General features: G+C 40.9%; 1 protein-coding gene across 5 annotated transcripts; it reads right to left on the bottom strand.

Moving 5' to 3' along the window:
* ZNF384 (zinc finger protein 384) lies at positions 1–26,083 on the bottom strand. 5 transcript variants are annotated; one of them, XM_074194480.1, is made up of 11 exons: positions 25,827–26,083; positions 24,605–24,662; positions 11,966–12,036; positions 11,104–11,341; positions 10,362–10,704; positions 9,359–9,445; positions 5,627–5,851; positions 4,596–4,778; positions 2,880–2,958; positions 2,416–2,574; positions 1–1,428 (listed from the first exon to the last, which is right to left on the bottom strand). In XM_074194480.1, exons 3-11 carry the CDS (start codon positions 12,029–12,031, stop codon positions 1,060–1,062), a joined length of 1,749 nt encoding a protein of 582 aa, XP_074050581.1. In that variant the 5' UTR covers positions 12,032–12,036; positions 24,605–24,662; positions 25,827–26,083; the 3' UTR covers positions 1–1,059. The 5 variants fall into 5 exon arrangements, with proteins under 5 accessions (XP_074050581.1, XP_074050582.1, XP_074050583.1 ...); XM_074194481.1 differs by lacking the exon at positions 25,827–26,083 and adding an exon at positions 25,504–25,792; XM_074194482.1 differs by lacking the exon at positions 9,359–9,445 and having other exon boundaries at positions 25,827–26,081.
* Between the last annotated feature and the right edge of the window lie 237 nt (positions 26,084–26,320).

A 26,320-nucleotide genomic window follows, 5' to 3' on the forward strand; every position in this document is an offset into this window, starting at 1 on the left:
TTCTCAGAGATAATGCATTTATAAACAACAAAGAAACGGTTACAAAGATGGCTGTGGTAAGTGGGTGTATATATATATATATTTATATATATATATTTATATATAAATCCATGTCCCATTCAAATGGCCCCAATACCTCAGGGATCTAAGTCCAGTCCAAACTCTCCCTTCTCTATAGTCCCCTTGCTTTGGGTTTCATAAAGAACACAAATTGTCCTGAAACTCCATGGGGCTAGCTGGCTCCCAGGGTCTAAGGATGTGGAAAACCTCTGAGAGCAAGGCTTTGACCAAAAGGGGAAAGGATTGTTGGGAGACCAAAGAATGACTGAGGAAGGGGAAGGAAAGGGACCAATACTCCAAGGAAAATTCTCCCCCCCCTTTTTAAACCATATTGGGTATCTTTGGCCCCTTGGGGACCACAGCCTCTGTCCCTTAATAATCCAGAGATTCATACCAGGAGGTCTTAACTACAGTCCCCACCCCCACCCCCAATACAAATCTCCTTCCCACTGCTTCAGACAGAGCATGAGCAGAGGCCAAGTTAGAGAACAAAATGAACTTGTCCTTCTGTATGTGAAAACAGAACAAGGGGATAGGTCTAGAGTTTCCTCCTTTCCAGTAGCATGGAAAGGTCAACCTCTTGGTCTTCCCCTTTCTGCTTAGAATTATCCCAACTTCTAAAGTGGGGAATGTGGGGAGGAAGATCTCAGGTTTGGCATATTTCAAAGAAGCCACAAGAAAGCCTCTTCTTTAAATACTCAGCACCCCCTTCCCCACTATAACTTTCATAGCCCTTTCATCATATGATTGTAGGGAATTCAGTTGGGCCCCACTCAGCAACTCAAGAGTTCCTTTTCAGCCCCAGAGTTGTTACTCTTTAAGCAAAGAGCTAGGAGCAGGGTGATGTCCTTTGTGGGAAGCTGAAGCCAAGGGCCCAAGAAAGTTGAGCCAAATCCTGCCACTTGCCAAGGGTGAAAGGGAGTGGTGATGATGGGGGTGCAGTTTGGGGGGACAGAGATGGGGCCTCTTCTCTTCCCTCAGTAGGGTGGAATCAAGTCTCTAGGAGCTGGCCAGGTGCTCCACCTGGATGGTGCTGGTGGTAACTGTGAGGCAAATGTCCTTATGGTGCTCAGCTGTCTTGTAGGAAGTCAGGTCAAAGGAACACTGGGGTGGGGGATTAGGATTGCTGTCCCCACCACCCCCACCTTGGGGGGCTGCCCCAGGGGGCTGGAAGTGCTGTTGCTGCTGCTGCTGTTGCTGCTGCTGCTGCTGCTGCTGCTGCTGCTGTGTGGCCTGGGAAGCTTGAGCCTGGGCCTGAGCTTGGGCCACTGCTGCTGCTGCTGCAGCTGCTGCTGATACTGCAGATACCTGCTGCTGTTGGAGATCTGGAGCATTATGTTTTCGCATGTGTTTCATCAGATATGTCTCCTAGGGGATTTCATACATAGGAGAAAAAAAGAGGAAGATATAGAATGTGTATATAACCTGGTTTCTTTTGGTTTTTCAGAATAAGTGCTTCATACAAAGATACTCCAGATCCATTATATAGTTTTAGCAAATTCTCTATTCACATACCCACTAAGTCTGCATAGAGGTATAAAAACAATTTCTTATTAAATTAGAATGAAACTTCAGAAGAGATCTTGTCTACTTCCTGACTTTAGGACTTAACATCCTTTTTTTGCATAAAGGTAAACCAAGAAATAATTTATTAATACCTACTATATGTCAGGCAGTTTGATATCTCAATAGATAGAGCAAACCTGAGCTCAAATTCAGCCTCACTTACTAGATGTGTGATGCCGGGCAAGTCACTTAACCTCTGTTTGCCTTAATCCGTTGGAGAAGGAAATGGAAAACCACTCCAGTGGCCTGGCCAAGGAAACCTCATGGACACTAGGGTCCACAGGTAATGAAGAGTCAGATACAACTGAACAACAACATGTCAGGCATTGTGAAAGGAAGGCTTGACATCCCATAACTTCTTTCTGGAATTTAGTAATTCTTTTAGAAGATAATAATTTAAAATCCTTCTACAATTCTAAAATGATGCTACAGTGGGTCATTTTTTACAAGTGAGATGGAGGGGCAGCTAGGTGGCGCAGTGGATAGAGCACCGGCCCTGGAGTCACGAATCCCGGAGTTCAAATCCGGCCTCAGACACTTTATAATAATTACCTAGCTGTGTGGCCTTGGGTAAGCCACTTAACCCCACTGCCTTGTAAAAAAAAAAAAATCTAAAAAACAAGTGAGATGGAAAATTGCTGTACATTAACTAACACATAATCCACTTCTCTCAAAGACAATATTGTTACTTAAGCAACTTCCACTGTGATTTCCTCGTAGGTCAGGACATCACTAAGGCAGAGGGTATAATAGTCTTTTTAGGGCTCAAGAAAAGAAAGAAGTACTCACCGATGTGTATGCACGACTGCAGATTGAACAGGTATACACTTTAGCATGCTTCACCGTATGTGTAGACAGGTGCACCTCTAATGAGGCTGCATCTGTATAAGCTCGATGACAGTTGTGGCACTTGAAGGGTTTGTCTTTATTGTGCTGCCTTCTGTGGGACTAAGTGAAGGGGGACAAACTAACATCAATTTTTGACACTCTGTGCTCCTGATCCCACCCAAGGTACACACCAGAGGGATTTGATTCCCAAACCCTTTCCTACAAGAGACATTCTCAATAAGGAAAAAAGCTAGACTATCTGAGCCTAGATAAAATGGTTTATAATGAAGATTAAGAAGTCACTCATAAACATGATACATGCAAGGATTCCAACAGTTACCATGCTAATGCTTAAAGGATGTCTTGAGCTAAGCATGGGTCTACTCAAGTACTCCTACTGCTCAAGTACTTCTACTGGTGGTTACCTGCAAGTTGGAGAGTTGAGTAAAGGCTTTTTCACAGCCTGGGTGTGCACATTTATATGGTCTATCTCCGGTATGGATTCTGCAAGGACGAGAGAAAAACAAAAAAGAAGAAAATTAACAATATTTCTCAAAGCTGGTTCTTGGAGAACCAACCATTTTCCAAATTTTTTTCCCTTATCAGTCACAGACACTACTCATCTTTACAGGTCAGTACTGCTACTTCTTCCCAAAATCTAGGTAGTTAAGCATCTATGCCCCCCACAGGGCAATCATCATGTAACTTTCTATGCAGGCCAGTCCTGACAGCAAATCCATCCAATCAGTACTCAGAGCCATATTTTAAACCAGGTGCATCCAACCTGTGACCTGTGGGTTGTATTACGGGTATTGAATTCTGTATATGGCCCTTGATGTTTTTTTGGTTGGGTGACACACCCAAGAAGAGCTAAAAGGAAAGGCAATAAAGGGACTTCCCATGTCCAACATCCCTATTCCCTACATCACATCCAGGAATCATGCCTTAAGTCCTGAGTGATAGCAAGGGAGACTGTTGCAAAACTCAATTATGTCAATCTTGGAGAGCAAGGCTGATAATCCATGTTAACAGACCCTGTGGCTCTACCTAGACAAGTAATGAAATGCCAAGAAATGCCTAGCTTGTACTAACTAGGCCATTTTATTTCTATACCATTGTTCACCCACTAGGCATGAACCAAAGACTCTTGAATGTTTGACATTTGACCCCCACTTCTGATCTAGGATCTGGAACTAAATACATGTCAGCTCATCCAAATTACAGCAAAAAAAATAAAAAGCCACCACCATCATCATAGGATTTGTCATCTTCCAAAATGGATACTTGAGGTTCTTTTATCTTTCCAGAGTGAGAGGCATGATCACCTACAAAGAATTTTATATCCATGGCAGGTCTGTCAAAGGCCCCATGAAGTGGGGGGCAGTGGTTGAAAGGTGGTCCCAGAGTCAGATTTGAGAATCCATGATTACAAGACTTTCCTGATTGTCAAGCTCTGTTCTTCCACTCTTTCTCACATTCACATTTAAATGGTATATAATAATTAGGCACACCCTTGTGAAGTTGATAAAGAAGTTATTTCTTAGATAGTTGAAGATTCCTTGGCTTCTGTGATGTTCCAATGTTATATTTCAGTCAGAAATTGGGGTCATGATCTTCTTGTTTTCCTTGGAAACTCATTGGCTTGACTGGATTTCATTAGACTTGTATCTCACTATAGGAACCATCATCTTGATCAGGAATCCTTTGCTTTGTGAGATGAAATGAGGGTCCCACAAAGTCAATGCCCTATGGAATGTTGATCTGATTTCTTCCAATCAATTTCCACTGCAAGGGAAATATCTTGCAAAGTGTATATGCATGTATATGTATTTTAGGGGAGGGTACTGGGGAAAGGGGAGAAGTCGTCTCTGCTTCAAGTCTGTCTCCATCTCCCATATATCAGGGGTATGGCATAATAGCCATTGTATTTCCCTGGTACATCTCTGCCCCGCACAAACTCTCCTGGTACCCACTGATGTCTCCAGCGCTGTTACTCAGTCCTCTCTCTCTGTTCTGCCAGTGATGCTCTCCTCCAGCCAGGTCTCTCCCCTGCCCCCTGCATGCGGGTTGTTGTGTGTATCCAGGGCGGGGGTGGGGAGGGCATGCCAGCGGGGGGGCGGTCGCCCGCCACTCTCCCTTACCGTGTGTGCTGCTGAAGGTGGGAGAGCTGGCGGAAGGCCTTCTGGCAGTAGGAACAGGTGTAAGGCTTGGCCCCCGAATGGATACGGAGGTGCTGGGCCAGGTAGGAGCTGTTGGCGAAGGTCTTGGAGCAATGCGGGCACTTGTGGGGCTTGACAGTCTCCGTGTGCAGCTTGGAGTGGATCCTGCCGGAGAGGAGAGGGGAGGGGGGAGGGGGGAAGGAGGAGGAGGAAGCAGTTCGACACCACGGGCTGAGCTCTCCACTGGGTGAAATGACGTTGCTTGACGGATGAAAGTACTGCCCCCCTCCTCCCAAAGACACTCACAGACCTGACTAGAACTAAATGAAGAGGAGAGTCAGTTCTAGATGGTTCCTTGATATAAGTTGGTGGCAAGAATGGTAGAGAAATGGTGAAGAGCTGCTATTGTTGGCTCCTGGTAACCCCGTAGTAGGAATCAGAGCTCATGGTACAGGGAAAGAATACTGGATTTAGAATCAGAAGACCAAGCTTGAAACTCAATTTTGCCACTTAATATCTTAGGCAAGTAACTTAATCTCTTCTGTAAAATGAGAGGCATGGACTAGATGCCCATGCTATAAATCTATAATTCTTTGAATTCCTTGGTCCCCTATAAGGTTACTCACAACACAGTTCCCAGGGTCACCCTCTTCAAAGGCAGTAATTTCTACAGAAAACAAACTCCTGATAATTCATAAGGCCAAAAGATAGATCCATAATTTATCATACTGGCTCTGAATCTAGGCAATAAGCAAAAGCAGGACCTGCTCTGCAGAACAGTTACATACACATACATACATAGCCCCTAACATCAATACAGGCTCCATTATAGGATCCTAGTACTTCCCATGCCCCCAAAATTGTTATCAGAGAAGAGACAGAGTTCTTGTAGAGTAACCAGAGAAACACAGAAAAATCAAGAGTTTATCTGGGAGGAAGGACAGGCATGGTAGCCTGGGTATGGGCAAAGTAAGGATAATAAAGGGTTGGACAAGAAGGGCAGCTTGCCTTACCGTGTGTGCTGCTGGAGGTGGGAGAGCTGGCGGAAGGCCTTCTGGCAGTAGGAACAGGTATAGGGCTTGGCCCCTGAGTGGATACGGATGTGCTGGGCCAAGTAGGAACTGTTGGCGAAGGTCTTGGAACAGTGCGGGCACTTGTGGGGCTTGGTCTCTGTGTGTGACTTGGAGTGAATTTGCATCTCCGACTTGGAATAGAAGGTCAGCGAACACATCCGGCACCTGGGCCCAGCCAGGGCGACAAATTAGATATGCCCTCCCACCAAAACATAGGTATTCCCATACCTTCCTCCCATGCTAAGTCCAGCCCTGAGAAGTTTAACTGTTTAGGAAATATGTATTTCTTCTGCTCTTTGATTCTGAATTTTTCTCCTCCCTCTGTTATATGCCCTAACTATAAACTGGGAAAAGTACCCCATGCACTCCTCAATTCCCCAGGAAGGCAGTGAAGAGTTGGATTCCTAAAAGGGTACCTTCCCTCCTCTTGGAGAACTTTATCTTAGCATCAATCAAAAATATTTCCCAGGCCTCAAGGAACTTCTTCTGTTCTTTTTTTTCCTCTAGGTATATAGAGATAGCTATCAGTCTATCAGGCTGAAAAAAAGTGTCAGAATCACCTGAATCCACTTATATTCACTATCTAATTGGGATAAGCATCCTCTCTCCTCTGCTATGCCTCACCTAGAATAGGCTTAAGTTTAGATTTAGGCCTCAGAGTAAGGGCTATGACTGTCAGCTGGAACTCTTGTTTTACCTCAACAATGCAAGAAAGGGCAGCACACAGTCTTAAAAGAGTAACAGAATGGAAGCCAAACGACTCATACAAGTTCCTTTTCTAAGCCTCAGGTTCTATTCCTTTCCTCCTTCTGTAAAATGTGAGAATGATCACTGCCATTTCCCTCCCTTAAGTATGTTTTAAGAGCAATTTGTCAAGGGTTCTGAGCTTCTCAAAAGGGAAATGTGGCTGCTAGCTTTTAGCTTAAATATAGACCTGTTCTACCTTTAGAAAAACTTATTTAAATTATAATACTTTAGTTCAAATTTCTTTGCCAAATTCTAAGGAATTCTAAGGGGGAAGAAAGGCAAGGAAGAAGAGGAAATGTACTCTGCAAAAAGGAATGGCAGGGGCGGCTAGGTGGCAGAATGGATAAAGCACCGGCCCTGGAGTCAGGAGTACCTGGGTTCAAATCCGGTCTCAGACACTTCATAATTACCTAGCTGTGTGGCCTTGGGCAAGCCACTTAACCCCATTTGCCTTGCAAATACTTAAAAAAAAAACCCTAAAAATAACTGATGATATTTTAATCTAGATTCAGAATTGAGGCACTCCTCTACCTCTTAGGAAAAAATTTTACCAACATACAGTAATGTTGAACCCTTCTAATAAAAATGTAGAAGAGTGTGAAATAAATAGCAAAACTGTCTTGTTGCTGACACTGCTGTTATTAATATAATGAATTCAATCTTTGGTGGTGTTTGACGTTTTCTATTGAGAAAGCCCAGAGTATTTTTATAGTGTACCTCTAGGTAGGTAGTAGATACTAACTTTCTCATCAGAAAAAAAAATGAGTTCTAGAGAAGTGAGCAAGCCTACAACATCCCAGAGTTAGAACCTAGAACTCTTGACTCCATCAAGGTCTATTTGCCATTTTTTTTTTTATCAAGACAAATGGGGTTAAGTGGCTTGCCCAAGGCCACAAAGCTAGGTAATTATTTAAATGCCTGAGGCTGGATTTGTACTCAGGTACTCCTGACTCCAGGGCCAGTGCCCTATCTACTGTGCCACCTAGCTGCCCCTTGGTTAGTTGTTGTTTTTTTAAGGTTTTTGCAAGGCAATGGGGTTAAGTGGCTTGCCCAAGGCCACACAGCTAGGTAATTATGAAGTGTCTGAGACCGGATTTGAACCCAGGTACTCCTGACTCCAGGGCCGGTGCTTTATCCACTGTGACACCTAGCCGCCCCGACTTGGTTAGTTTTTTAAAAAGTAAATACACCAACCATATCCCCTGTGCTGGTTGGTATTTGCCAACAGTTACTTAGTACAGAAAAATGTTGAAAAGTTCAAAATCACAGCTAAGGACAAAGACTACTATTCTAGTATAATGAAATTTGATTTCTTAGATATAAATTTGATTTCATAAAAAAAGATGCAAATTCTCAGAAATAAAAATATTTCAACTCCCCTACAATCTGTTCTCTGACAGGCAGAACTGGTCATACTCCTGGCCCTAAAAACTCCTCAGTGTGGCCAGATTAAAATGTAATAGGAATTATATTTAACAAAATAAAAATACAACATAGGCAATATTAATTTGTGGTCTTCCACTGTTTCTATTAGAGTTTGATACCACTGCTTTAAGGAACTCAAAGTACTGTCGATTCTCTCCCTGCTTCCCCCATACCCCCATTTTAGAGATGAGCAAACCAAAGCTTTGAACTATTCCGTGAATTACCCAAAGTCACATAGCAAGCCAGACTGGAGCTAGATCTTTAGTTCTGCCAATACTCATCAGAGTTTGTTCCTTGACATGGCAAGTCTGTTGCTATTTATATGGTGTCCCCTTTGCTGCAAGGAAGACTCAAAACAATTCATAATTATCTGTTTCTATAGGAATTTCTTATTACCTAGAATAGATTTAATTCTGCTAACTCTACCTTTCTTAAGTACACATATTTTTTTGACAATGGCCAACTAATCCTGACTCCAGAAAAATCAATGCCCCCGAGATTAGGAGGTACAATACAATGAATCCTGTCATTTTCCTATGCTGGTCAGTCAACTCCATGGCAGATCTGAAATAACATCAGCAGAGATATGCAGAAGAAGAGCATCTTGAACTATCTAAAGAAGTTAAGAGTTCTGATGTTAGAACTAGGAAAGACCTTAAAGATGATCCAACTTCTTCATTTTACAGATGAGGAAACTTGGGTCTAGAGAGATCAAGTGACTTAAGGTCACATAGCTGGATAGGAAAGAACTGAGACAATGGTGTATGTGGCATTCCAACAAGACACCATCATCCTAATTTTAGCTTTTAATATAGATAAATCTATGTCAAAATGACTATCCCCATGAGACTACTGTAGCTAGAAGGTAGTCCTCTGCTTTAATTAATTCAATGTATATCCAGATTTACACAAAACAAAGAGTTGTTAATTATTTTTACAAAAGGATTCATGTTGATTCCTTTTAGAAACAAGCTTAAGGGCATTAAAAATGATAGAAATTACCAAAAAACTGAGTCATAACTTTTTTTGTTTTGTTTTTAGGTTTTTGCAAGGCAAATGGGGTTAAGTGGCTTGCCCAAGGCCACATAGCTAGGTAATTATTAAGTATCTGAGACCAGATTTGAACCCAGGTACTCCTGACTCCAAGGCCGGTACTTTACCCACTATGCCACCTAGCCGCCCTGAGTCATAACTTTTCAAGAATACATTTGCGTGTAAAGTGAGGTAGGAGGCTGGAGAACTAAGGTACATGATGTTTTTTGTGGGGTTAAGTCCCCAGTAACAATTGCCAAGGTAGAGATTCAGGAAGAATAATCTCTCTCCATAGTGAAGTTGTATATATTAAATAAATTCTATCAATCACTATTTCTCATTCCTTTCTTCTCAGCTCAAATCATTTTACAAAAAATTCCTAATACCACTAGAAGGGAGGTATAAAACAGAATTCTCTCCATTTTACAAACAAGGAAACTGAGGCCCAGAGAGGGGAAAAGGACTTGCCCAGGGTCACACAGCAAGTTGGTGGTGGAGCCTGAATCCATGAGCCCAGGGCTCTGTCCATTTCCTGTGCCGCAGTTTCCCTGGCTCCTAAAATGGGAACAACATTGCCCATCTGGGTATATTAAGGAGAGAAACCAATCTCCCATTCAACATGTCTGCCTCTGTCCAAGACTACACTTTGAGGTTACACCCACTTTGTACATGAGGGTTGAAGCTCCCCCAAACTACAAGAGCTTGTAGATCATTGGTTTCCAGAGGGTAAAGACTATCTTTACTACTCATTGTATAGCATACCACATGCAAACAAGTATTTGATAAGTTTTTTTGATGATGAAAAACTTTGGAAAAGGCAGGATCAGAAAGTCTGATCTGGTCTATTTTAATCAGCCATTTAGCAAATGTCAACATAGACTATATATGGCTTTTTAAAAGGTAGGGAGGGAAAAGAGGGAGAATGAACTATTATCATTTTTATCTTTTTTTTTTCTGTGTAGGCCACTACAATCATTCCAACTGTGTTAGGGCAGGAAGGTGCAGGGATCAAACAGGCATTATAGCCACAAGGAGGCATGTTGACTGGGCCAATAATTGTCAGAAAGATATTGTAGAAAAGCAGGGATGGAAAATTCATGCCTCAAAATATATCTGTGGGACAGAGGATCCTAAACTGAGACTCAGACTTCTGAAGAATGAGAGGAAAATACCAAAAATATCTGTAGCATTTTCCCTATTTCATTCTATGACCCCAAAGAGGTCACTGCTAAGACACCCCAATGTAGGGGCAATAGAAAGCAAAAGCAAATTAGAATTAAAAGTAAGAGGAAGTCATATACCCTCCCCTCCACCCTTGGTCCCAACCTACCCTCCAACCCCAAGCTCTGACATGCAACTGGGTCTGACAAGAAAGAGTCACCCAACTGAGTCCTGGTTGAAGCAGGACAAAAACAAGAGTGGCTGAAATAGTGATCCTCACCCCATCCGGCCCCCTGGCTCTGCCCCCCACCTGTAGGTCTTGCCATCCTTCTGATGGTCTTCGTCATCCTCAGGGGAGAGCACATAAGGGTCATTCATCTCAGGCAGCCCTGATTCCTGCATCCGCTTCTTCTTTCGGCCCCGGGGAGGCTTGGAAACTACAGTGCCACCACCCCCACCACCACCACCTCCCCCGCCCCCTTCTTCTGCCAGAGCTGATGCCACCTTCTTGGAGAGGTCAGGGACCACCTGCAGGGCTTGGGAGCCAGGGGGAAGGGCTGATACAATCATGGGGGCTGAGATGGGAAAGGTCTGAGCTGAGGAGGCTGTAGTTACTAGAGAGCCTGAGGGGGAAGTGATCACCAAGCCTGGACCTAGGAGTAGAAGGAAAAAAAGGGTTATGGTTTCTTAGCCCTGGTATCTGAACTTATTTCAAATTAACAGAAAATAATATTATTACGCTATTGTTTTGAACTGCCCCACTCTGTCCAGTGATTGCAAATCCTAAATTCCTAGGAATATTTTTACTCTAGGTTCCCATTGCCACTCCCACCCCTCTACCTGATATCAGTGAAATTTATCTCTTGATTGGAATCCTTTACTTAAAAGAACAGTATGATGTTGAACCCATTGGGGACCTCTAATAACAGGATTTCTGAGAGACAACATGCATATCCCATTCTACTCAGTATCACCTGAACCATCCCATCTTGAAATCCTGACCATGGCTTTTCAACACTCAGACAATTTAAGGAGTGAGTGGAGTTACTCACCAGCAGTCATTAGTCCTGTGGATGGCACAGGCACTACAGTGATGTTCTGAGTGACTGAAGCCTGGCTATGTGGTGTCAGTTGTTCTGGCTTGGTATCGGCATCCATGCTGATGCCTGATGGCAGGGGTACTGAAGCAGGCACCGTTAGCAAGGTGGGATAGTGAGGTGGAGCCAGACCACAGCCTTTCTCTGGGAGCAGCTGATCCTTCATCTTGTTGATGAACATCGTATTTTCTATCTAAAGGAAGAAAAATCTGTTATCAGAAAGGAGCAAAGATTATTTTCTCCCCTTCTCCATAGTTTCTGCTTCTTTAACATATGAGCAAATTAACAGATAGCAAACTAAGAGATGGTGCCCCTGTTCTTCTAAAGGGAATCTAGAAGGGAAAAGATCATCTCTAACTTACACTCAATTCAGTGACAGGAGATATTTTTGTGGTAGTCACTCATTAGTCTATTCTTGCCCAATAGTTAAGTGGTAGATAGAACGAGTGACATACCACTATTTAGAGCTGAATAATAAGAATAGACCTTATATTTGCATCATTCTGTAAAGTTTTCCCTTATATTTGCATTGTTCTCTAGTTTTCAAAATACCTTTATGTAAAATTCCTCTACTTATCCTTACACAATTCTGTGAGGAAAGCAGATACTATTCTTTTCATTTTATAGATGGAGAAATGAAGGCTTACAAAGTGACTTGCCCAAGTACACTTTGCTTCTTAAGTACCAGAATAAAGACTAGGAGACTAGGAGAATAAAGACTAGGAGACTAGGAGCTAGGCACCTGACCTCTGGGATTCACTACCATCTCCATGACATTACATGTGTGTGGGGTGAAAATCAAGTTAACATAACCTACCTGTCCTGAGACTGTGGGAACTGCTGGCCAGAAGTACGGGGAAGAATTGAAGTGAGATTCTTCCATTCTACCTGGAAGGAGAGAAAGGGAAAATCATGATCAGAAAGACAATGTGAAAAGTCACTGTGAAGAGGAATGGTAGCATAGAAGACTCCTAGTGCCATCTTCTGAGGCCCAGATCTTAGAATCTTCTCAGTGGATGCATCCTACATATCCTAAGGCTAAATTTAGGCATTTTTACAACTGTAGTGATGAATGAGTTAATAATTCTAAAAGACTCCATATCTATCCATTCACTCTCCATTCCCAATACTATGACAGAAAGAGAAACTGAGCCCTAGAGAAGGGAAAGAATGAACCTACAGCTGCACACTAAATGGTAAGAATAGCGATCATAAAGTTTTCCTTGCCTTTTTTCCTCAAATCTTTTTGCTTCATATTCCTTTTTCTGGAATGAACAAGTCAAGTTTTCTAGTGTTCCTGTTTATAATTTTACAGATTCAGAAACCATTCTTGGATAAAAGTGAAATTTTTTTTAAAAAAAGACAAAAAGGTGTAGGGGCAACTAGGTGGCACAGTGGTTAGAGCACCGGTCCTGGAGTCCGGAGGACCTGAATTCAAATCTGGCCTTAGACACTTAATACTTACCTAGTTGTATAACCTTGGGCAAGTCATTTAACCCCATTGCCTTACAAAAACAAAAACCCCAAACAATTAAAAAAACAAAACAAAGAGGAAATGTCAGAAGCAATCAAAATCAATATTGACTTATTAAAATTCTAGGAGTGAGATACAACTTTTCCCAATATCACCAACAGGATCAAAGATGTGTATAGTTAGAAAGGAACTCAGGCCATCTAGGATAATGCCCTAGGAAATTAAGGCTCAAAGAAGTTAATTATTAGTACTCTCAAAACTGGGAGAGGTGAGGTATCAAGAGGCTGGATGAGGTTTACCCAAGAGTAGTTTGGGATTGGCTAAAAAAACATGGCTTCAGGAAATGACTAAGGAAGATGGGAAAGATATTCAACAATATAGCATGAAGAGTGAAATCTTCCCTAAAGGCATCTCAATCACCTTAAAAGTCTAGTTTCTCATTTCCTTCTTCATGGAGCTTGTTTATTAGCTCTTTCCTAGCTATACTAAATAGAATTTCTAATTCTTACAAGACATCTACAGTGAGGTAGCATCCAATTTTGCTCTCCTTCCTGGTAATGAGGGATCTTCTGCTATAAAATGGAAGAGGGGAATGCACCAAACTTCTGAAGACAGTAGAACTTTATGGGTATTCTTAAAGGGATTTAGACTAAAAGTTAAAAAAATCATACTTAAATTTAATAAAACCAAGAATTAACTCTGTGTCCTAATATTAGCATTTGAAAGCTAATCTTTTGGCCCCCAAGTTCCCATCTACTCCAACATAACCTAGTATGGTATTTTCAAAAATTAAATTAACTTTTAAAAATTTAACATTTTTGTTCAATTTTTTTTTGTTAAATGACCCTCCCCTCCCTATCTTTCTCAGCACTGAAAAAAGGAAAATAGGCAGTTAAGCAAAAATACCTCCACGTTGGCCGTATGAAAAATAAAATTCTTTATCTCAATTTACAGTCTACCACCTGTCTAAGTGCTTCAGCATATGTCTTCGGATTCATGGTTGATCTTTATAGGGTTCAGAGTTTTTAAGTCCTTCAAAGTTGTTTGTCTTTAAAATATTGGTGTTACTGTACAAATTGTTCTCTTGGTACCATTCACTTCACTTTGGATCAGTTTATACAAGTCTTCCCAATTTTCTCTGAAACCATCCCCCTTCCATCATTAATTTGTAACATACAAGTATTCCATTAAATTCATATACTATAACTTGTTCAAATATTTGCACATAAATGGTCACCTCCTCAGTTTCCAGTACTTTGCCAACAAAAAAAAATGCTTTAAGTATTTTTGTACATAGGTTCCTATGGAATAAAACAATTATTTCCATAACACAGCACAATAAAAGATGACTGCACATTAAACTACAAATCTGCTATGTACAACTTACTATTCTTTTCAAATATACAAAATCATCATGTAAATTTTTTTCTTTCCTCCCTCTACACTAGAGATGGCTATCATTAGACACAAAGAGGTATATATATGTAAAATTGATCTCTGCATGCAGATAGTACCTCTCCTCATATGTTCTTTAGAGAGTTCATATGGCTATTTATAATAGTCTAAATAACTTATTTGCTCAAAGTTGTTCTTAAAGCAATACTGCTGTTACTACTGGTACTCTGGAGAAATCTTTAAAATATCTTTATAGCCATATCACATCTTTATCTATAAGAATCACACACACCCATAGATTTTAAATTTATGCCTTTTGATTTTGCATTACATGCTTTCTAAAAAACACTCACCCCACTAGTCAACATATACAATGTTCTTTTGGTTCTACTCATTTAGCCCTTCATTATCTCATTCAAGTCTTTCCATGCTTTTCTAAAATCACTGAGCTCATTATTTCTTATAGCACAGTAGTATTGCAACATACACCACAACTTGTTCAGTCATTCCCCAATTAATGGGCATCCCTGTAATTTCCACTTCTTTGCCATCACAAAGAGAGCTGCTATAAACATTTTAGAACACTTTGATTCTTTTCCTTTTCCCCTAATTATCTTTGGAAATAGACCAAGTAATTACACAAGTAGTTTAATAACATTGTGGGCATAATTCCAGATTGTTCTCCAAAACTGATGGTTCAGTTCACAATTTCACCAATAATGAAGTGTCCCAATTTTTCCACATTCCCTCTAACATTTGACACTTTGCCCTTGTAGTATTTTAGCCAGATTGTAGATATAAAATAACATTTCAATCTAATCAATAATGATTCAGAGCAATTTTTAAATAACTGCAAATTGTTTTGATTAGAAAATTGCCTGTTCATATCCTTTGACCATTTATCAATTGGAGAATGACTCATATCCTTGTAGATTTGACAAAGCTTAATACACACACACACACACACACACACACACACACACACACACACACACGATGCAATCTAATAAACTGTATTTAACATTTCCCCCCCAATTTTCTGCTTTTCTTCTAATTTTGGCTACATTTGCTTTATTTGTACAAAACCCTTTTAATATTGAAATTGTCTATTTTATAATTTGTCCGGGGTCTTCTTCCCCGGACCCCCGAGTGAGCTCCTCAGTGGGCACTGCATCGGGCGTCCCCGGTTTTTCCCTCCCCCGGGGATCAGCGAGGAGGGACTCAGGCAGACACGTCTTCAGGAGGCATATGTTTTATTAGGTGCAGAGGGATCCCCCGAATAGCTCAGGGCGCTGGTTAATATAGGGAGTTATTTCCGGGCTGCCACCCCAATCCGCCCCGAGGGCAGAACCTACCACCCGATTGGAGCAAGCGACACAGGCCAACCAGGGGAAGCCACTGCTCCCCTTAAGGAGCCGTGTCTTCTCTGGGTTGGTCTGACCTCACTCCCGGGGAGGTCCTATCCACCCAGGCGGTCAGGGCCGACCCCCGACAATAATTTTCCCTGCCACTTTAAGAAAATCTCTATGGAGGGGTGGCTAGGTGACACAGTGGATAGAGCACTGGCCCTGGAGTCAGGAGGACCTGAGTTCAAATCTGACCTCAGACACTTAAATGATTACCTAGCTGTGTGGCCTTGGGCAAGCCACTTAACCCCATACTGCCTTGCAAAAACCTAAAAAAAAAAAATTATCTCTATGGGATACAAACCTAGTAATGGCATCACTACTTGAAAGAGTATGCAAGATTTAATAAGCTTCAAATTGCTTTCCTAAATGGCTGGACCACTTAATAGCTCCACCAATAGCAACTCTAACATTTGTCATTATTTTTTGGTCAACTTACCAAATTGAGGAGTGTAAAGTAGAATTTCAGTGTTTTAATTTGAATTTCTCTAATTTTTAGTGTTGTAAAGCATTTTTTGACTATGATAACAATTTGATTTCTTTTTCTAAAAAAATTGCCTTTATATCCTCTAACCTTTATCAATTGGGAACTATTCCCATTTTAGGAACTATTCTTATTCGAATCAGATCCCTAATTATTTTAGAAATGAGACACTTTCTATAAAGTTTCCCCCCCTGCCTTTTTACATTAGCTGGATTAGGGAGTTTTTTGGTAGAAAAGCCATTTAACTTTTTATCATAAAAATTGTCTTTTTTATTTTGTCATGAACCCTTTTATTTGGTTTTATTTGGTCATGAACCCTTCCCCTACTATTCAGGTATCTGAAAATTTCATTTTTCATATTGATAATTCTTCTTTAAAAAAATCAAATTAGTAAACATCCAATTTTTAAAAATCCTGCCTTTGATTTTTTTAAATTTTGTTACACTCTGATTTTCAGATTTCCTATTTTACAATTTTATTGGTTTTTCTAGTTTTTTTAATGGCCTGCCCAATTCATCTATCTATTCTATTATTAATGAAAGTGCTTAGAGATATAAATTTTCCCTTAAGGTTAAGATTTGGCTGTATCCCCCAAATTCTGGTACACTATCTCCTTGTTGTCACTCTCTTTAATGAAGTTATATCTTGTTTCTATGAATTGTTCTATGATCTACCCATTCTTTAGCATAATTTTCCAATTGTTTTTAATAATTTCTTTAGTGATCCTTTAATGAATAATTTTTATTTTATTGCATTATTATGAGATGAGTTTAATATTTCTTTTCTGTTTAGCCCTAAATACATGGTTAATTTTTATAAAGGTGTTATGTACAGCTATAATGTGCTTTCCTAATCCTATTCCATAATCTCCAGAGGTATATAATAGGTAACTTTTCTAAAATTCTCTAAAGGTTCTTAACTTCATTTAAAAAAAAATCAATCTATCTAGAGCTAGGAGAATTTCATTGAGGTCTTCCTATGTTATAGTTTTATTGTCTATTTCCTCCATAACTCATTTAATTTTTCCTTCAAGTTTTTAGATGCTATGCTATTTGTGCAAATTAATTTGTCAATAGTATCTTCCAGCAAAGTGTAGTTTCTTTGTTTTAATTAAATCTATTATAACTGAAATTATGACTGCTTTTTTCTTTACTAGTCTAGTTAAGGCATAACAGATTTTGCTCTAGTCACTTATTTTAAGGTTATGTGAATTTAGTGTGTTTACTGTAAAGAACATATTGTTACTTTCCTAGCCATTCTACTATCCTCTTCCCATTTTATGGGTGAGTTTATTCCATGTACATTCATGAATATGATGAGTATTTATGTATTTCCCTCTTTCCTATTCTCTTATGCTTTCTGTTCTTTATTCTATCTTCTACAGAAGGTGGAGAGAAAGGAATATGCTCAGCACCAATAATTTAGGTTTAACAAAATCTACTTTTGTTCCCCTGCCCCATTTCTTTCTTTCCCCCAGAGCCCAGAGTTTGTCATTCTTCCTTTCTTTGCTTTAAAATCTGAGATCCATTTTCTTATATATATAGCTAGAAGTAAGTAGTATGTACCCTTCTTTCCTCTGATTACTTCTGAGGAAAGTGATATTCAAATTACATTTGCATTCCATAGCCTGTCCCCCCCAATCCTCTGTATTGACTTTTACTTGCTTACCTTTTTTGTCAGTTAATTTCCCCCTCTAACCTTGCCTCCTTCCCTATTCACTCTCCCCTGTATTCCTTGTCCCTTCCCTTTCTTCTTTTAGGATCATCAAAACATAATAAAGTCACTAAGAGGCCCTCGATCGTCTTAAGACTCTTTGACCTCTGATGACACTCAGAACATAGTTTATCCTTTAGTTTTCATGACTTCTAGATTATATTTACCTTTTTGTGTGTCTTTTAATGAGTTTAAATTTCAAAATTTCTACATAGCAGTGGTCTTTTCATCAAGAATATTTGTAAATCCTCTTATTATCATTAAAGAGTCATTTGTCCCTCTGGAGTACAATCAATAACTGAGCAAGTTATTCTTGATTGTAAGCCTATTTATCTTCTATTTAAAGAATACTGTATTTTAATCTCTCTACTCTTTTAAATTTGTGCTGCTAAATCTTGAGAACTTTTGATTGTGGCCCCTTAGTATATGAATTCTGTCTCTTTTTTTACTTGCTTGCATTTCTTATTTGACCTGGAAGCTCTGGATTTTGGCTATAATGTTCTTTGGAGTTTTCTTTTGGAAGTTTCCTTCAAGAAGTGGCCAGTAGGGGCAGCTAAGTAGCACAGTGAATAGCCCTTGGAGTCAGGAGGACCTGAGTTACCTTGGACAAGTCACTTAACCCCCATTGCCTTGCCAAAAAAAATAAAAAAAAAGAAGTGGCCAGTGGATTTTTTTTTTGATCTCATTTGTTCTTTGGTTCTAAAAGATTTGGGCATTTTTCTTCTTTTGATTTCTTGAATTTTTTTTTTTTAGTTATAACTTTTAAATATTTCAATGAGTCTTAAAAATTATCTTTCCTCAATCTCTTTTCGAGGTCAATTGTTTTTTGTCATGAATATAACTACATTTTCTGCTTTTTCATCTTTTAACTTTGGTTTTATATCTTATCTTCTGAAGCTAATACCTCCTATTTGGTCCATTCTAATATTTAGGTAGTGCGTTGCTGAGTAAAGGCTAGTACTTCTTGTGCTGAGCTATTAATTTTCTTTCCCATTCTTTTTCTAGATCTTTTCCAATTTTTTCCTATTGTGCTCTCATTTATTTATAAAATTATTTAATTAAAAAATCTTTGCTTTATCCCTTCAATAACTCTTATTCAACTTGTAACCAAACTGTATCATCAAAAGAACTCTTTTTGGTGGGAGTTCCTTTTTTTGTTTGCTTATTCTTCTAACTACTTTCTTATTTTAGACATTATGTTAAGAGTCATACTTTGTAAATTTCTGGAGGAATACCTAGGCCGTAATTTGTGTTCTTTTCAGTCCTGCTGTGACTTTCTTGAGGTACTGAGTGTTATGTTATTCCAGATCTCAGGATCAGCTCAGGCTGGGGACCTGCAAGCTGTAAATGCTCTGATCCAAAGCAGTCTGATCTGGGGCAAAGTTTGAATGTTACCCTCTTGATCTGAGCTCTACAAGTTCCTGTCCTAACTGTGGGATTAGCACTGGCTGGAGTTCCAAAAGACCACTGCTGGATTTAACAATTATTGGTTGGCTGAAAGACTCTGCAAGTTCAGAACAACAGAATTATAGGAGACAGGTTTTGATTCCTTCCATAGTCAGATTTTAGAGTAGAATGGAAATTGGAATTGAAAATTGCTCATGTCAAATCCAGACAACTGTCGCCTGCTTCCATACTTGCTCTTTGCTCAATACAGTCTAGAGTCTGTGACCATTCTCTGCCCTGGATCATTAGAAGTACAGAATTCCTCCTCTAGTTTCATTTTGAATCTTGTGATTCAGTACTAGGTACTCAATAAAAGAGCCGCTCATTGGCACCCATTTCTGCATAAATTTTAATTCTGCATTGGGTCTGGGCCTTTTCTCTGTCCAAGTGCAAAGCCATACAGTTTAAACAGTGCATTCCCAGCTAGACCCCTATATTTTCAGGGTCTGCAGATCTGTCTCCTTATCTTGACCTGGATTGGAAAAATGATTTGATAATGATTTTTTTTTCCTTGGTCAGGATTCATCTTTAGATGCAGAAGAGAATTTAGGTATATTTCTTCCTGCTACTTCACCATGTTGCTGATCTTCCAACTAGTATGGTCTTCTGTTTATAGCTTTTTCTTTATTAATTTTTTTTAAATTGAAAAACAATGTCTGTCATATATACAAATAAGCTCCTAAAACAATGTTAAAGCCCAGTCCTATCACCTGCAACATCCTGCTGTTCAATTTCCCAGGTGGTTAGGGAAAAGTGATAGGAATAAAAATATTGACAGCCACTAGGAATTAGAAATTAGGTTTGTTTGTCTGTTTTTAGGTTTTTGCAAAGCAAATGGGGTTAAGTGACTTGCCCAAGGCCACACAGCTTGGTAATTATTAAGTGTCTGAGACTGGTTTTGAACCTAGGTCCTCCTGACTCCAAAGCCGGTGCTTTATCTACTACGCCACCTAGCTGCCCCAGAAATTAGGTTTGAAGAAGTTAAAAGAAATACACTGTGATCATTACATGTTCAAGAGGACTGTTGGACTTGAAACCAAAAGATGTGGTAATTATTAAGTGTCTGAGACCGGATTTGAACCCAGGTACTCCTGACTCCAAAGCCGGTGCTTTATCTACTACGCCACCTAGCTGTCCCAGAAATTAGGTTTGAAGAAGTTAAAAGAAATACACTGTGATCATTACATGTTCAAGAGGACTGTTGAACTTGAAACCAAAAAATGTGGGTTCAAATGCCAGCTATACCCTTTGCTGAAGCAACTTTTTGTGAGTGACTATCTCCAGTTTTCCCATCTATAAAATGTTGTATCACCTACCTTGAAAAGTTATGAGGGAATACTTTGCAAATTCTAAAAAAGTAATCAAAGCAAGAGATTATTTTTTCATTTTTTATTTATTTAAGGCAATGTAGTGACTTGCCCAAGGTCACACAGCTAGGTAATTATTAAGTGTCTGAGGACAGATTTGAATTCAGGTCCTCCTGACTCCAGGGCCGGTGCTCTATCCACTGCGCCACCTAGCTGCCTCAAGCTATTTCTTAATATAAAGAAGATGGGAATATGTAGTTTTAATGACAAGAACACTATAGTAAAGAAAGGATCAGGGCAGCTAGGTGAAGCAGTGGATAGAGCACCGGCCCTGGAGTCAGGAGGACCTGAGTTCAAATTCAGCCTCAGACACTTAATAATTACCTAGCTGTGTGGCCTTGGGTAAGCCACTTAACCCCATTTGCCTTGCAAAATCCTTAAAAAAAAAAAGAAAGAAAGGATCTCAAGAAAGGGCTGTCTAAAAGTAAACAAAATCAATAAAAACAATTCAATTCAGGGAGTTTGAATACTTACTGGGGGAATGGCTCTCTAGTGGGACCACCGTACTCATCTACTTATGTAGAGTCATAACAAGTCTTTTGGAGAATAAATGCAAATTGTTCTAATTTTGGAATCCAGTCTTAGCTATCAAGGTGATTTTAGAATGATGAGACCTTATTCTCAAATGGGGAAGAAAAAAACACTTCTCCTTATTCAGCTTCTTAGTTCTCTTCTCTAAGTCTTTTTTTGGGGGGGGGGTGTTTGAAAGGCAATGGGTTTAAGTGACTTGTTCAAGATCATACAACTAAGTATTAAATATATGAAGTCACATTTGAACTCAGATCCTCCCGACTTCAGGGTTGGTGCTCTATCTACTGCACCACCTGGCTGTTCCCTAAATCATAAAGAAGACAAAAAAACCCCAGAGATTAAGAGCCTATAACAAGTCAGGATAAGCTAAGAAATGGTGACTAGTAGAATGTCAGTGGTGGTTAACTTTCAGGAAAATATAACCATCTCCTACAACATCAAATGATCGTGTATATTTTTTTGGGGGGGAGGAAAGGATAATGATCCTCTGGGATTTTTCTTTTCATTTTAGCAATAAAATCACTAAAGAAAAAAGCATGGTTTAGAAGGAGGAATGAAAGCAGAGGATATATTCATCAGAGAAGATCACCCTTCAAATCAACACTCAATATTTTTTTTTGGCAAGGCAATGGGGTTAAATGACTTGCCCAAGGTCACAGAACTAGGCAATTATTTATTATTAAGTGTCTGATAGAACTCAGGTATTCCTGACTCCAGGGCTGGTACTCTATCCACTGGGCCACCTAGCCGTCTCTCAACACTCAATATTAATTCTTCTATTACTTACTATATTCCTTCTCACCACCCTTTTATAAGACACCACCCTTATAAATGTGCAAACCCTTAACTATATACTCATAGCTGGCTCCAAACTAAAAAAAGTTGGCTATGCTGGCTTTGTAGGTAATAATAACTAAGGGTCCTATACTAGTCTGGGAAGACAAAGCTTATGACCCCAAAGTGAAATGACAGTGGAAAACCATATCAATCAATCAATCAACAAACTTATATTAAGTATCTCACTGTGCTAAGTGAGTTTTAAGAGAGTAGAAAGCCAAAGATCTGGATTCTATTGACAAATTCTTCACTTTAAGGCCTTGGGGGAAGGTTCTCTTTAGGCATCAACTGAACCATCATTAAAAAGAATGATTATATATTTTAATATTTCTACAACCTTAAATATATAGTATTTTTCTTTTAAAAGGCTCACAGAGCTTTATACATACACATATTACTTCACTAATTCTCAAAAAATCTAGCAGCAAAGCATCTGTGAAAATTTACACTACTTCAGAAGTGGGAGAAATTGAGACAGAGAAGCAATTTGTCTGAGGCCATACACAATCAAGAACTAAGAATTCTAAACTACCACTCTGCTACTAAAGGATAAACAAAACGATGAAACTGATGCCACTAGAGTATCATTCTATCACAAAGTTGTAAGTAGAGAGACCATCTCCTTTGATTTTCCCATTATTAACAACAAATTGTCATGTATTATTAAAGTAGAGTCTCAATTTCCTTTCCCAAAAAAGATATACTCCTTTTATATAGCTTTTAGGAAGAACTCTTATTCATCAATCAATTCATTCACCAGCCACTTATTATGAATCTGTATGTACAGAGTTCACTGCTAAGCATCCAGGAACAGTCTCCTTATCTGGCCTACTTCATAAATGAGAATGAGAAAAAATTCTTGAGTTCAAGATTTGTTAACTTCTCATCTCTCTTTGGACAATTCACTGCTTCCTTAAGCCTCTACCTGGGGAGAATGAACTCCAGAAACCAAGTTTAGAAGGAAAAGGTAAGGGGAAAAGTTTTATATTAAAGCATAACAAGCAGAAGTAGAAAAACACTGTACACTCTAACAGCAACATGGGGGCAATGATCAACCTTGATGGACTCACTCATTCCAACAGTGCAACAATCAGGGACAATTTGGGGCTGTCTGCAATGGAGAATACTATCTGTATCCAGAGAAACAACTGTGGAGTTTGAACAAGGACCAAGGACTATTACCTTAAATTTAGAAAAACTGATATCTTACTGTCTGATCTTGCTACTTTATGTTTCTTCTTTAAGGATATGATTTCTCTTTCATCACACTCAATTTGGATCAATGTTTACCATGGAAACAATGTAAAGACTGACAAATTGCCTTCTGTGGGGGGAGGGAGGTAAGATTAGGGGAAAAATTGTAAAACTCAAAATAAAATCTTTAACAACAACAACAACAAAAGCATAACAGACTAGAAGTACTCCTGAGAAGTAAGATGCTGGAGAAAGGCTTCAGCAAATATAAAAGTTTTGTTTATTCCCCCCCCCCCCCCATAGTAGGGCAACAGAGAGAAATGATGAGAATATAAGAATCAGCTAAGTTTGGGGAGTTATGGCTACCATATAAACTGAGAAACTCCAGAGAGAAATAAAGTCTGAGCTCCTGCTAAACACTTCAGTTCAACGCCATCAAGCACCCAAGCAACTACAAAGAATAACCAAGTAAGCAAATGGAACTGAACGTAAAACTTTTCATGTAGATCTCAAAAATTGTAGGAAAGAAAGCACTGGTCCATGCCCAAAGAAACCAACAAGGCTATTACTAATAAATAGCCTGCCATCTAGAATAGCAGATCTTGGTCTAGCATCCTTGGGATTCTAAATTAGTAAAGGTGTCTTTCAAAATAGTTTCCTCTTGTGCTAACATTCTTACTATGAATAATGGCAAGACACACAGGGAAAAGGGAAACTGGTTTGTGGAGAGCCTGACATCTCTAGACAGCAGGACAGTAAGGACTATGGGAGGAGGGAGGGAACTTGTCTCTGACACAGGCAAAATAGTCACCATTAACTTGGGGTCCTGAGAAAATTAAGTTCTACAAATTTGCCAGCCTACCCTTAGTTCTAAGTAGTTACCTTAGAGAAATGAATGTTATGAATTCAAATTCCAGTCTATAAAAATACTTCTTATTCAGCTTTGGGTCAAACCAGTCACTAGTTTATTCTACCAAAGTTTTGTCAGTCTTACAATCTAACAGTAATAAGAAATAATCTTATAAGTTTTTTACTACACAAGAATTTTACTAGTTCTACATTTAATTCCAAATCTACCTCTCAAGACAATTCAATTCTCAGTTTATTTCAAACTGAGGCTAAATTCTGATCTCTCAACATCTGACACTGTCTATGCCCCCCCTGCCCCCAAGTACAACTCTCCAGTCTGACCACACTGACTATAAGAATCTCTCAATCAGCAGCCCTACCCTAAACATCCCAGTTTTAACAGCAAGGAGAGAAGCTTGCTCCAATAGCAGAAACCACTACTCAACAATGCCACAGGGGAACACAAATAGCATCTCTTTTAAATGGCCCTGTGACTATCGGGGTGGTTTAACCTGGCCTCTTGCTAAACAGCCTCTGGGCTACCCAGACCAACATACTGAGGATCTCCAAAAACTAAGTCTGAATGTCACTTTCAAAACTGGAGAAAGTCTACATTGATTTAGTAAAGGCTGAAACTTCTCCAACAACAAATGCTGTAATTAACTTTTTAGCCAAAGGAAAACATCCATGGGCAATAAGGGTAAAACGACCCTCTCTTACCCCAAACTGAGATTCCCCCTTTATGTTAAATGTTTCTTACCCTCTCTCTCCTCTTCCTTCTGTCCTATTCCTCCTCTTTCTCAAGGCTCCCGAACTTTCTGAAAACAAAGTTTCTGTGTTAGAATGGTCAAAAAAGATGTAATTTAATGAAATGTCAGGGACTTCCGAGGATTTCTAATCTGTCAGCTATCAGTCTGGAGGGAAGACAAAACTCCTGCTACTAACCCCAGGGGGAAGGTTACCGTAAAAGATATTTGGTCACTAAATGAAAAAGAACTTAATCCCTAGTAGTGAAGTTGAACTATCTTCACCATTTAAGTAGGAGCTGCAAAGGAAAATTTCCCCCCAGCAGGACTTAAGATACTTAATTCCTTCTCACAGGTAGCTAAGAGGCAGAAGCCAGGAAAAAAGGTAGGGGGGAGCCTGGTCACCTCCCCCCTGTAAGGACAGAAGGCAAGTCTGGCGGTAGAACTGGGATGGGGGTGCCCCAAGTTTTTGCGCCAGGAAGCCAGCGCGGGCCTAGCCACTCCCATTGGACATTCCCCCCAACTCCTGAGAGGACTTTGCCCCTTCTCGGGGAGACCCTGCTCCCCCCTGGGTCCCCTCTGCTCTGATGAACCCCTTCTTTCCCCACACCCCCCGCTCACGCCCCCTTCCTCAGAGCCCTTCGGGGACACGGGATCCCTCCCTCCCAGCCGAGCTCCGACACCCACCAGAAACCCACCCCCTACACCCCCACTCCCACCATTCCCCCCGCCCCCCACCCCTGCGCCCGCTACTCCACAACCACTTCCGGTTCCGGGAGGGGACACACAGACACACACACACACACACACACACACACACGACACACAGACAGGCCCCCCCACCCCCTTCGGGACGGGGAGGAGGGAACGCGGAGCGTGCCGGCAGCGGTGGCGGCGGCGCCGCGGGACTCACCCGGCTCCGGCGGCGGCACGAGCGGCGGCGGCGGCGGCGCGAGAGCCGGAGAGCTGCTCGGGAGGGGGCGGCGCGTGCCTCTGCCGGGAGGGAGGCGGAGGGGTGGGGGGGGAGGGAGGGGAGCGGGACGAGGGGAAGTAGCGCCGGGCAGAGCGCGCGCACTCGGGGCGCTGCGCGGCCCGAGCCTCCGGCCCCCCGCCCCGGGGGAGCGTGGACGCACACGGGCCGACACGCACACATACACACACTCACACACGCCCCGCTCCACACACCCGCAGGGCGGGGGCGCGAGGCACTCGGCGCCCCCCCTCCCCTCCACTCACCCGGAAGTGCTGCTGGCGCTCCTGCACTGAAGAACCCAGATTCCTCCCCTCCCCACCCCCCTCCCTCCCCCCTCCCCCCACAGGCCTGGAGAGGAGCCGCTGCGGCGAGAAGGCGGGAACACCGGAAACGAAGGAGGGGTGGGGAAAGGAGGGAACTGAGGTGGGAGGAGAAGGGGGGGGGAGGCCCAGTCACTTCCGGGAGCGGCGGGAGCGAATCTGGTAGTACGGGCACCTGGGGAAGACGGACACCCCCCGAGGCGGAAGTCGGGATGACTGAGGGCGGAAGTAGCTTCTTCGGAGGGCAATCTTTCAGTGGTCAGAAGTAAACGTGACGTTAACCGGAACTAGTGGGGGTAAGTAAGGGCAGAAATGAACTCACTAGCCCCGGGGGGCCTTTTGGGAGGTTGGGGTGGGACGTTTGCTTGAGGGAGGGAGGGAGGGAGGATCTTGTCCTCATGAATTATGAAGCAGATCCTCGAAGATAAGTAGAGAGG

This window comes from Macrotis lagotis, chromosome 7 (assembly GCF_037893015.1).
Source record: "Macrotis lagotis isolate mMagLag1 chromosome 7, bilby.v1.9.chrom.fasta, whole genome shotgun sequence".
Classification (NCBI taxonomy): Eukaryota; Metazoa; Chordata; class Mammalia; order Peramelemorphia; family Peramelidae; genus Macrotis; species Macrotis lagotis.

Excerpts from the sequence above, each read along its gene's own strand:
- ZNF384 (XM_074194480.1), bottom strand. The coding sequence starts at position 12,031 with ATGGAAGAATCTCACTTCAATTCTTCCCCGTACTTCTGGCCAGCAGTT. Across the intron at positions 11,342-11,965 it reads TTCCCACAGTCTCAGGACAG|ATAGAAAATACGATGTTCAT; the intron begins GTAGGTTATGTT and ends TTCTTCCTTTAG. Across the intron at positions 4,779-5,626 it reads CACCTCCAGCAGCACACACG|GATCCACTCCAAGCTGCACA; the intron begins GTAAGGCAAGCT and ends CCTCTCCGGCAG.